This window comes from Sus scrofa, chromosome 11, assembly GCF_000003025.6.
Source record: "Sus scrofa isolate TJ Tabasco breed Duroc chromosome 11, Sscrofa11.1, whole genome shotgun sequence".
Classification (NCBI taxonomy): Eukaryota; Metazoa; Chordata; class Mammalia; order Artiodactyla; family Suidae; genus Sus; species Sus scrofa.
The window spans coordinates 64514834-64527009 of record NC_010453.5 but is presented as its reverse complement, the minus strand read 5'-3'; the positions used below and the strand labels follow the sequence as shown (position 1 = coordinate 64527009).

The following is a 12176-nucleotide window of genomic DNA, read 5'->3' as shown; positions in this document are numbered from 1 at the left end:
GTGGGGCAGGACGGCCACTGAAACACCCTTTACCTTGCGAGGCTGATTCGGGCTTTCTGCCCTGCGCTCAGCGGGGTTCCCCGGTCTCCAACTGTTAGGTCCCATCCTCCAAAAGCTGCCAATCCTACACAGAGATAGAAAAGGGAAAAAGGACACGATTTCAAATGTGTTCTCCCCTGTCATCCTAAACTTTTAGCATCAATTTTTCATACAAGTATTGATCAACATCAGCATGTATACTTCATAGTGACTAAACCTTGAAAAATTAAAACTCAGGGTTTGAAGACGGCATAATAGAAGGACTGGAGCTCAACTTCTCTCCTAAAAACAACAAAATTCACAACTAAAGACTGAGCACACTTCACCAAAATGGACCGGAAACCTTAAAAAAGATACCCTACTCCAGAAAAAAAGAGGAGGCCACATCAAGAGGTAGGAGGGGCAATTTCACGATATAAACAACCCCATACCTCCTGGGTGGGAAGCTCCACAGACTGGAAACTAACTGTTCACAGAGACTCACCTACAGGAGTGAGAGTTCTCAGCCACACATCAAACTCTCACGTGTGGGGATCTGGCACAGGGAAAAAGAGCCCCGGAGCATCTGGCATTGAAGGCCAGTGGGGCTTGTGCACAAGGGCTCCACAGGACTGGGGGAAACGGAGACCCCATTCTTAAAAGGTGCACACAGACTTTCACATGCACTGAGTCCCAGGGCAAAGCAAAGTCTCCAAGGGAATCTGGGTCAAACCTGACCGCAGTTCTTGGAGGACATCCTGGGAAAACAGGGGGGAATGTGTCTTGTTGTGAGGGAAGGACATTGAAAGCAAAGCTCTCCGGAATATTCACCAGCTGCCTTTCTCTGGAGGTGGCCATTTTGGGAAAATCTGGCCCCACCCATCAGTCAGTGCTGAGAAGCCCCAGGGCAAACAACAACCCAGGTGGGATCACAGCCCTGCCCTCAGTAAACAGGCTGCCTAAAGAGCCTCAGGCACACAGCAGCCCTTAATCCATCCAGAGACTAAGTCCCACCCACCAGAGGGATTAGAATCAGCTCCTCCTACCAGGGGGCAGGCAGCCATCAGGAAGCCTACACAAGCTCCCATACTGACTTCAGCCACAGGGGGGCAGACATCAGAAGTAAGAGAGGCTACAACTCTTACAATTATCTGTAAGAAGGTCACCACACCAAACACCTATAAAAATGAAAAGACAGAGGACTATAACTCAGATGAGGGAAAAAGGAAAAAACCCCAGAAAAACAGCTAAGCCATGAGGAGACTCTCAGCCTCCAGGAAAAAGACTTTAGACTGTTGATGCTGAAGATGATGCAAGACATTGGAAATAAACTGGAGGCAAAGATGGATAACTTACAGGAAACAATGACCAAAGAGATACAAGATATAAAACTTAAGCAAGAAGAGATGCAAAATACAATAACTGAAATAAAAATTCCTGAAGCAGCCAACAGCAGAATATAGGAGGCAGAAGAACCAATAAGCGAGGTGGAGGACAGATTAGTGGAAATTACAGATGCAGAACAGAAAAGAGAAAAAAGATTGAAAACAAATGAAGAGAGTCTCAGAGAACTCTGGGACAATGTGAAGCACACCAACATCCGTATTATAGGGGCGCCAGAAAGAGAAGAGAGAGAGAAGGAGACAGAAAAAATATTCCAAGAGATTACAGCCAAAAACTTCCCTAACATGGGGAAGGAACCACTCACTCAAATCCAGGAAGCACAACGAGTACCATACAAAATAAACCCAAGGAGGAACAACCCAAGACACATATTAATCAAACTGACCAAAATTAAAGACAAAGAGAAAATCTTGAAAGCAGCTAGGAAAAAGAAACAAATAACATACAAGGGAACCCTGATAAGGCTATCAGCAGATTTTTCAACAGAAACTCTGCAGGCCAGAAGGGAGTGGCATGATATACTTAACGTGATGAAAGGAAAAACCTCCAACCAAGATTACTCTACCCAGCAAGGCTCTCATTCAAATTAGAAGGAGAAATCAAAACCTTCTCAGATAAGCAAAAGCTGAGAGAATTCAGCAACACTAAACCAGCCTTACAACAATTACTAAAGGAACTTCTCTAGGCAGAAAAGAACAGAGAAGAAGGAAAGAAAAAAGAGCAGCAAAACAAATCCAAAGTAATTAATAAAATGGCAATAAGAACATACATATCAATAATTACCTTAAATGTGAATGGACTAAACACCCCACCAAAAGACATAGACTGGCTGAATGGATACAAAAGCAAGACCCATATATATGCTGTCTTCAAGAGACCACTTCACTTCTAGGGAACATACAAATTCAAAGTGAGAGGATGGAAGAATTATTTCATGCAAACGGGGATCAAAAGAAAGCTGGAGTAGCAATATCATACCAGACAAAATAGGCTTTAAAATGAAGAATATTTTAAGGGACAAAGAAGGACATTTACATAATGATCAAAGGATCAATCCAAGAAGATGATATAACAATTTCAAAAATCTACACACCCAACACAGGTTCACCACAATATATAAGGCAACTGCTAACAACCTTAAAAGGACAAATCGACAATAACACAATCATAGTGGGGAACTTTAACACCCCACTTACAGCAATGGACAGATCAACCAGACAGAAAATCAATAAGGAAACCAGGCCCTGAATGACGCATTAAACCAGATGGACTTAAAGATATTTATAGACATTTCATCCAAAACAACAAAGACACATTCTTCTCAAGTGCACATGAACATTCTCTAAGATTGATCACATCCTGGGCTACAAATCCAACCTTGGTAACTTTAAGAAATTGAAATCATATCAAGCATCTTTCCTGACGACAACGCAATATGACTAGAAATCAACAACAAGAAAAAAACTGCAAAAAACACAAACACGTGGAGATTCAACAACATGCTGCTAAAACAACCAATGGATCACTGAAGAAATCAAGAGGAAATTAAAAATACTGGCAGCAAATGACAACCAAGATATGACACTCCAAAACTTATGGGATGCAGCAAAAGCCGTTCTAAGAGGAAGTTTATAGCAATACAAGCCACCTGGGAAACAAGAAAAAGCTCAAATAAACAAGCTAACTTTACATCTAAAGCACCTTGGAGAGAAGAACAGACAAGACCTAAATTAGTAGAAGGAAAGAAATCATAAAGATCAGAGCAGAAATCAATGAAATAGAAGCAAAGAAAACCATAGAAAAGATCAATGAAATGAAAAGCTGGTTCTTTGACAAGACCAACAAAATTGAGAAACCCTAGCCAGACTTCTCAAGCAAAAAAGAGAGAGGACTCAAATCAATAAAATTAGAAATGAAAAAGGAGAAGTAACAACGGACACCACAGAAACACAAAGGATCATAAGAGACTACTATATGTAACTATATGCCAATAAAATGGAAAACCTAGAAGAAATGGACAAATTCTTAGAAAAGTACAATCTCCCAAGACTTAACCAAGATGAAATAGAAAAGATGAATGGATCCATCACAAGAACTGAAATTGAAACTGTGATTAAAAAAACTTCCAACAAACAAAAGTCCAGGACCAGATGGCTTCACAGGCAAATTCTATCAAACATTTAGAGAAGAGCTAACACCTCTCCTTCGGAAACTATTTCAAAAAAATTACAGAGGAAGGGATACTCCCAAACTCATCCTATGATTCCACTGTCACCCTGGTACCAAAACCAGACAAAGAGTCCACCAAAAAAGAAAACTACAGGCCAATTTCACTGGTGAACACCGATGCAAAAATCCTCAACAAAATCCTAGCAAACCACATCCAACAATACAGTGAAAGGATTGTACATCATGATCAAATGGGATTTATCCCAGGGATGCAAGCATTCTTCAATATCCGCAAATCCATCAGTGTGATACACCACATGAACAAACTGAAGAAGAAAAACCATATGATCCTCTCAATAGACGCGGAAAAAGCCTTTGACAAAATCCAACACCCATTTCTATAAAAACCCTTCAGGAAGTGGGCATAACGGGAACCTACCTCAACATGATAAAGGCCATATTCGACAAACCCACAGCGAACATCATTCTCAATGGTGAAAAGCTGAAAGAATTCCCACTGAGATCAGGAACAAGACAAGGATGTCTGCTCTTGCCAGACTCTTCAACATAGTTCTGAAGTCCTAGCCACAGCAGTCAGAGAAGTAAGAGAAATAAAAGGAATCCAAATTGGAAAGGAAGAAGTAAAACTATCCCTATCTGCAGAAGACGTGATACTACACCTAGAGAATCCTAAAGACTCTACCAGAAAAACTAAGTTAGAGCTCAGTCCACGAGATTGACACCAACAGGTGGAAAGATATACCATGCTCGTGGATTGGAAGAGTTAAAGTATCAAAATGATTATACCACCTAAGGCAATCTACAGATTCAGTGCAATCCCTATCAAACTACCAAGGACATTTTTCACAGAACTCAAACAAAATATTCTAAAGTTTGTTTGGAAGCACAAAAGACCCAGAAGAGCCACAGACATCCTGAAAAAGAAAAATGGAGCTGGAGGAATCAGGCTCTCGGACTTCAGACTATACTACAAAGCAACAGTCGTCAAAACCTCATGGTACTGGCACAAAGACAGAAATGTAGATCAGTGGAACAGGATAGAAAGCTGAGAATTAAACCCACACACCTACAGCCAACTCATCTATGACAAAGGAGGCAAGGATATACAATGGAGAAAGGACAGCTTATTCAATAAGTGGTGCTGGGAAAACTGGACAGCCACATGGAAAAGAATGAAATGAGAACACTCCCTAACACCATACACAAAAATAAACTCCAAATGGATTAGAGACCTAGATATAAGTACCAACACTATCAAACTCCTAGAGGAAAAACATAGGCCAAACACTCTCTGAACATAAGACAGCAAGATCCACCTTCTCAGGAGTATTGACAACAAAAACAAAAATAAACAAATGGGACCTAATCAAACTGAAAAAGTTTCTGCACAGCAAAGGAAACCCAAAACAACACCAAAAAGACAAACCCACAGAATGGGAGAAAACCTTTGCAAGTGAATCGACGACAAGGGATTAATCTCCAAAATTTGATCAACACCTCCTGCAGCTCCATACCAAAAAAACAAACAACCCCATCAAAAAAATGGGGAAGAAATCTAAACAGACGGTTCTCCAAGAAGAACAGCCAGGATGGCAAGAAACACATGAAAAGATGTTCGACACCACTCATTATTTAGAGAGATGCATAATCAAAACCACTCTGAGGTAACCACCTTACACCAGCCAGAATGGCCATCATCCAAAAGTCTACCAACAATGTGCTGGGGGGTGTGGAGAAAAAGGAACCCTAGTACACTGTTGGTGGGATTGTAAATGGGTGCACCCACTGTGGAAAGCAGCATGGAGATGCCTCCGAAAACTAAACACAGAACTACCATTTGATCCAGCAATCCCACTCCTGGGCATCTATCCAGAGAAAACCATGACTTGCAAAGACATGTACTCCAATGTTCACTGCAGCACTCTTTATATAGCCAAAACATGGAAACAACCTAAGTGTCCATCCACAGAGGAGTGGATCCAGAAGATGTGGTACATATACACCATGGAACATTACTCAGCCATTAAAAGGAATGAAATACCAGCATTCTTAGCAACATGGATGGACCTAGAAACTGTTATGCTAAGTGAAGTCAGCCATACAATGAGACACCAACATCCAATGCTTTCACTTACATGTTGAATCTGAAAAAAGGACAGCCTGAACTTCTTTGCAGAACAGATGCTGACTCACAGACATTGAAGAACTTATGGTCTCCGGAGGAGACAGTGGGGTGGGGATGTCAGGCTTGTGGGATGGAATCCTGTGAAATAGATTTATGACTTAACAACACAGTGATAATTTTTTTGATATAAAAAAAAATGAAAAAAAAACTCGGGTTTTTTTTTTTCTTCTGTTTTTTTACGCTTTTATGAATTACATGATAGATTTTAACCATGTCTGACATATGCATAAATCATATAGAATTTAATCCCTGGTTTCTTCCAGCGGATGGACAACATGAAAATTAACCGAACAAGCACTAAGCACGTGAGAAAAGGAGCGCTTAGGGGGAAGAGAGAACGAGGGAGAGTGTTCTACACTGGTGTCTAGGAAGAGCTTGGCTCAGAGGGGGGTTTGAGCAGATCTCAGAGGGTGGAGGGCTCCCCAGACCTGGGAGGGGTGATCAACACAAAGGAAGGAGCCATGCAAAGGCCAGGGCAGATGCCAAGGTTTTCCAAGACAAACAAGGACAGGAAGCTGGAGCTGCTCCTACGTGAGGGGAGTGAGGCAGACAGCGCAGAAGGAGCCCTGGTGTCCATGCCCAGGAAAGGGTGGGAGGACGACATGCCTGAGGGTTAAAGGAACCAGTCCTGCCTCTTTGAGGAGTAGAGAATGGCGTCACATCCAGACACATCTCGAAGGTGGGCATCTGTGAGACCTGCTGACGGGCGGTTGTGGTTGCAGGAGAAGAGGAGCCTGTGCTGTGGGGGGTGAAGAAGGGGGAAGGATGAGTCCCACTTACTGAGCTGGGGAAGACGGTGGATGCAGGTTGGGAGACTTTGGTCGTAACAAGCTGTGATGACCTCTAGTAACATCATCATGCAGCTGATGTGCAAGTGTGAAGTCTTGTGCTAGAGCACCAGTGTGAGGCTGGTGGCACAGGCTGGTGAAGCATAGGTCTACTTTATCAGGGAATGAGTGTGGCTTAACTGGCCATTTGCTGATTCAGCCTCAGCTTCCCACTTCAAAGAGGGGACAACACCTGTCTGTTCTTCAAGCAATGTAACAGAGTGACAGACAAGATCTGGACAAGAAATGGGTTAGAAAGAGCAGGCTGGGCAGGAAAATCCAGAGGAAAGACAGAGTGAGCTCGAGGGACACTGAGCAGACCAGCTGGTCTAAGTGGGTGCTTGTCCCATGGAACAGGAAGATCTCAGAGCTAGAAAATAAGAAGTTGTGACTTGAGGATCTGGGAATCTATCAGAAGTTATATCTGAATAAGATTAAGGAAGTAACAGGCGTTCCTATCATAGCTCAGTGGTTATCAATGCAACTAGTATCCATGGGGACTCAGATTTTGATCTCTGGCCTCTCTCAGTGAGTTTTAAGGATCTGCATTACTGTGAACAGCTGTGGTAAAGGTCGCAGACGGCTCAATCTCCGCATTGCTGTGGCTGTGGTGTAGGCTGCACCCTATACCCACCAAGTCAAAAAAAAAAAAAAAAACAATCCCATCTAAAAGGATTCACACAGACATCAACTGAATTCCATGGCAGAAAAAAAAAGAAAAAAAAGAGGCAAGAAAACTCCTCACTAGACACCATAAAAAAAAAGAAAAAAGAGCACAGACATAACGAATGCGGCAGGAACTTCCGACTTTACCTGGAGACGAGGAGAGAGAGAAAGAAAGGAACCACACCCTGAGAAGACAAACCCTAAAACAACCAGAAAAGTGATCAGAGGGAACTTAAGATGGAAAAATACAGCAGAGGTGAGACTAAAAAGCAGAGTGAGAGATGCACAAACATTGAACCTGCACAGACACCAAGCCTGAGATCCAGGGGGGCTGGTGCCTGAGATTAGCTCTGGAGCATAGAGTGCTGGTGTGGTAGGGGACAGCCTGAGAATAAGGCATTGCAGGGCGGGAGGGAAGCATCAGAGGAACCAGGAGAGGAAAGTGCCACTGTGGAGGCAGAGGAACCACATGAACTCCTACACGGATATGCAAGACCACAGCCACAAGGGTGGGTAGCTCTGCACAGGATATGGAGGAGAGCCGCATAGGAGATTGGGCTCCTGTGGGCTGGGACCACTCTGGTGGGTGGGGCAGGAGCTAAGTGCAACATGGTGCCTCTTGCATGATCTACAGGTGGCAGGGACAGACCACAGTGGTATCTCAGAGGCCAGAGGGAGGTTGGCTTGCCACCACTGGGGCTTGAGTGGCTCCACCTGCGACCCCAGTCACTCAGGGGTTGCAAAAAGAAAAAAAAAAAAATAGGCACTGCACTTAAGCACCATACACTGTTGCTCTCACTCCCCTGGGAACACACCCACCCTGCAGCTGCCACTGCCAAATGCTCTGGCAGCGCCCAGACACTTGTCACTGTCCGTTCCCAAGACCCTACAACTAGGAGCAACTGGTGCAGCACCACCTTCGTTGGCTAAGTGGGGCAGGGTGCTTCTTGCATGTCTGCAGTGTAGGGGCAAACCACAGCAGTCATCCCTGATTCCGAGGTGGGCCTGGCCCACCACCACTGGGAATCCCTGAACAAAATCACTTGCAGCCCAACCACCTCAGATGCACCACAGAGAAAGACATGTGACAGAACACCACCTGTGTTGCTCTCACTACCCTGGAGCACACCCACCCCGCTGCTGCCAAACACTGGGCAGTGCCCAGTGCTTGATCACTGTTCCTTCACTGGAACCTACAACTAGAGCAGCTTGTGCAGCACCGCTGTGGGAGCTAAGCAGACGAGTTGGCTTCTGGCAATGGTCTACAGGAGGTGGGGTTCAAATCACTGCAATTATCTCTGGCTCCAGATGTGGGAGTGGCTCGCCACAGTAGGGGTCTGTAACAGACACACTTGCAGCCCCCATTTCACCTCAAGGGCACCACGAGGAGGGTACTGTCACTGAACACCATCTTTGGTGCACTTGAACCCCTGGGAACACACCCCCCTGCTGCTGCCACTGCCAACGTTCCGGACAGTACCCACCACCCTGATATCTGTCAACTTCCCAGGATCTTGCAAGTAGGAGCAGCCTGTAACAGCACCTCCTATGTGGGGCTAAGTGAGAAGGGTTGCTTCATGCAAGTTATACCGGTGCTGGGGCAAACCACCGCTGTTATCACTGATCCAGAGATGGTCATGGGCACTCCCACTGAGGTCCCTGAACAGCACACCTGTGGTTCCAATCACCTCCGAGAAGCACTGTAATCAAACACAAGCTATTATTGCTCTCACTCCCCTGGAACTCACACGCCCTGCTGCTGCTAATGCCAAATGCTCTGGTCACCTTGAAGATCAGTCTATGATCTTATTACCACTTCCAGAGCCTGAACTAGGAGGAGCCTGTACCTCTTCCTGAGGTCCTTGCTGCTGTGAAGCCAATGACCAAGGCACTGACGGCTGCCCTACCATTGCCTCCTTTCCCCTGAAAACACAATGAGCTACTTACTGCAGGAGCAGGCAGAAAAGTCTTAGCAGAGTCAAAGCACAGAAGTTTTGAGTGCAAAAAGCATCAAGATACAGGGAGAACCATTGGGGAAATTTTTATTTTTCAGAGCAAGAAGACCAAAATGGAAGTATCCCGTTGCTTAAAAACACTGGAACTTACATATGGTGAGATGCCAGAAGGCTCAGGGACTTTTTTTCTGTCTAGTCAGAAAGGGAAGGATCTCAATCTGGAGGAGAGCTGCAAAACAAGAAAAGAGAGAGGGCTGCCTGAGGGAGAGGCTCGAAATCTTCTTCACTTCAGTGAGTCAATCTCTCCAGCTCAGACAAACCCCTTGACAGGCAGCATTTAATATAGGTTCAAGCTGCTATTGGAAACTTCTAAGAATCAGGGAAAGAGAGGTGCAAAAGAGCAGAAGAGTAATTTTATTCCAATTTTCAAAACAGGTTGGATCTATATATGAATATCATTCAAACTTCCTTAAAAAGACAATGCACCCGCATTTCAAGCAGCACTATTCACAATAGCAAGACATGGAACAACCCAAATGTCTACAAATGATTGGATTAGGAAGATGTGGCATATATACCAATGGAATACTACTCAGCCATAAAAAAATAATGCCACATGCAGCAACATGGATGGAACTAGAGACTCTCATCCTGAGTGAAGTAAGTCAGAAAGAGAAAGACAGGAGTTCCCATCGTGGCTCAAACGATGAGGTTGCTGGTTCCATCCCTGGCCTCACTCAGTGGATTAAGGATCTAGCATTGCCATGAGCTGTGGTGTAGGTCGTAGACTCGGCTCGGATCCCGGACTGCTGTAGCTCTGGCATAGGCCAGCAGCTACAGCTCCGATTAGACACCTAGCCTGGGAACCTCCATGTGCCACGGGTGCAGCCCTAGAAAAGACAAAAAGACAAAAAAAAAAAAGAAAGAAAGAAAAAGAAAGAAAGAAAGAAAGAAAGAAAGACAGACAGACAGACAGACAGACAAATACCATAGGTATCACTTATATCTGGAATCTAATATAAGGCACAAATGAACATTTCCACAAAAAGAAAATCATGGACTTACAGAATAGACTTACAGTTGCCAAGAGGGAGGGGGAGAAAGTGGAGTGGTTGGGGAGCTTGGGGTTAATAGATGCAAACTATTGCCTTTAGAATGGATTAGCAATGAGATCCTGCTGCGCAGCACTGGGAACTATGTCTAGGCACTTATGATGGAGGATGATGATGTGTGAAAATAGAATGTGTACATGTATGTGTAACTGGGTCACCATGCTGTACAGTAGAAAAAAACTGTATTGGGGAAATAACTATTAAAATAATAGAAATAATAATAGTTTAAAAAATATATAAAAATAAAAACTTTTTTCTCCTTTGGGAAAAAAAACAAACACTGAGCATCCTGGGAACAACAGCCTGCTAACACCAAAAAAAGAGACAGCAAATATTCATACTCCCACACCAAAAATAAATAGTAACCTCCCAAAAATACAAAGGGGTACCTTTGCATAGAAATAGCCTTACAAGAGTAGAATTTGGCTTCCCCAAACTCACAGAAAAAGAAAAACACAAGCATGATGAATAAGATCAGAAACCATTCCTAGTTAAAGGAACTGGAGAATTCACCTAAAGCAGTCAACAATGAAACAGACCCCTGCAGTCTGGCAGACACTGAGTTCAAAAGGGAGATAGTGAAAATACTGAAGTAATTAAGCGAGGATATGATCAGTAATGCAGATTCCTTTAGAAAGGAACTAGAAAATGTAAGGGGGAGCCAAGAAACAATGGAAAATTCATTTGCAGAGATACAAACTGAGTTAAAGGCAATAAGACCAGAATGAATAACAGAGGAATGAATTTGTGCCCTGGAAGATAGAATAATGGAAACACCCAATCAGGACAGCAGACAGAAAACAAAATGAAAAAAACATGGAAGCAATATAAGAGATCTATGGGATAATATAACGTGGGCCAAATCTACACATAATAGGAATTCCTGAAGGAAAAGAAAAAGAAAAGGCGATTGAAAATACATTTGAAATTTGCAGCAACATGGATGGAACTAGAGAATCTCATACTGAGTGAAATGAGCCAGAAAGACAAAGACAAATACCACATGATATTTCTTATAACTGGAATCTAATATCCAGCACAAATGAACATCTCCTCAGAAAAGAAAATCATGGACTTTGAAAATAGACTTGTGGCTGCCCGATGGGAGAGGGAGGGAGTGGAAGGGATCGGGAGCTTGGGGTTATCAGATACAACTTGGAATAGATTTCCAAGGAGATCCTGCTGAGTAGCATCGAGAACTAGGTCTAGATACTCATATTGCAACAGAACAAAGGGTGCGGGAAAAAATGTATACACTGTAAGGATAACTTGATCCCCTTGCTGTACAGTGGGGAAAAAAAAAAAAAGATGTTCACCTAAAAAAACAAACAACACAAACACTCCCTACAAATAAAAGTCCAGGACAAGATGGCTTCACAGGTGAATTCTACCAAAACATACAAAGAGGAACTTATACCCATCCTCCTTAAACTTTTTCAAAAGGTTGAAGAAGGAGGAACACTCCCAAACACATTCGATGATGCCACCATCACCCTAATTCCAAAGCCAGACAAAGATACCACCAAAAAGAAAAACATAGGCTAATATCTTTGATGAATATAGATGCAAAAATTCTCAACAAAGTTTTAGCCAATCGAATAGAACAACAAATAAAAGAATCGTACACCACAACCAGGTGGGATTCATCCCAGGTGCACAAGAATGGTTCAACATATGCAAATCAGTCAACGTCATACACCGCACTAACAAAAGAAAAGTCAAAAACCACATGATCATCTCAAAAGATGCACAAAAAGCATTTGACAAAGTCCAACATCCATTCATGATCAAAATTCTTACCAAAGTGGGTATAGAGGGG

The 12176-nt window shown here is 43.3% G+C and overlaps 1 protein-coding gene across 1 annotated transcript in view; it reads right to left on the bottom strand.

Annotated features, from left to right (window-relative positions):
- Positions 1 to 12176, bottom strand: part of LOC102167784 (multidrug resistance-associated protein 4-like) — a 172357-nt gene that overhangs the window by 118906 nt on the left and 41275 nt on the right. The window contains 1 exon segment of the mRNA XM_021065399.1: positions 34 to 124. Coding sequence (XP_020921058.1) covers positions 34 to 124 — 91 coding nt within the window.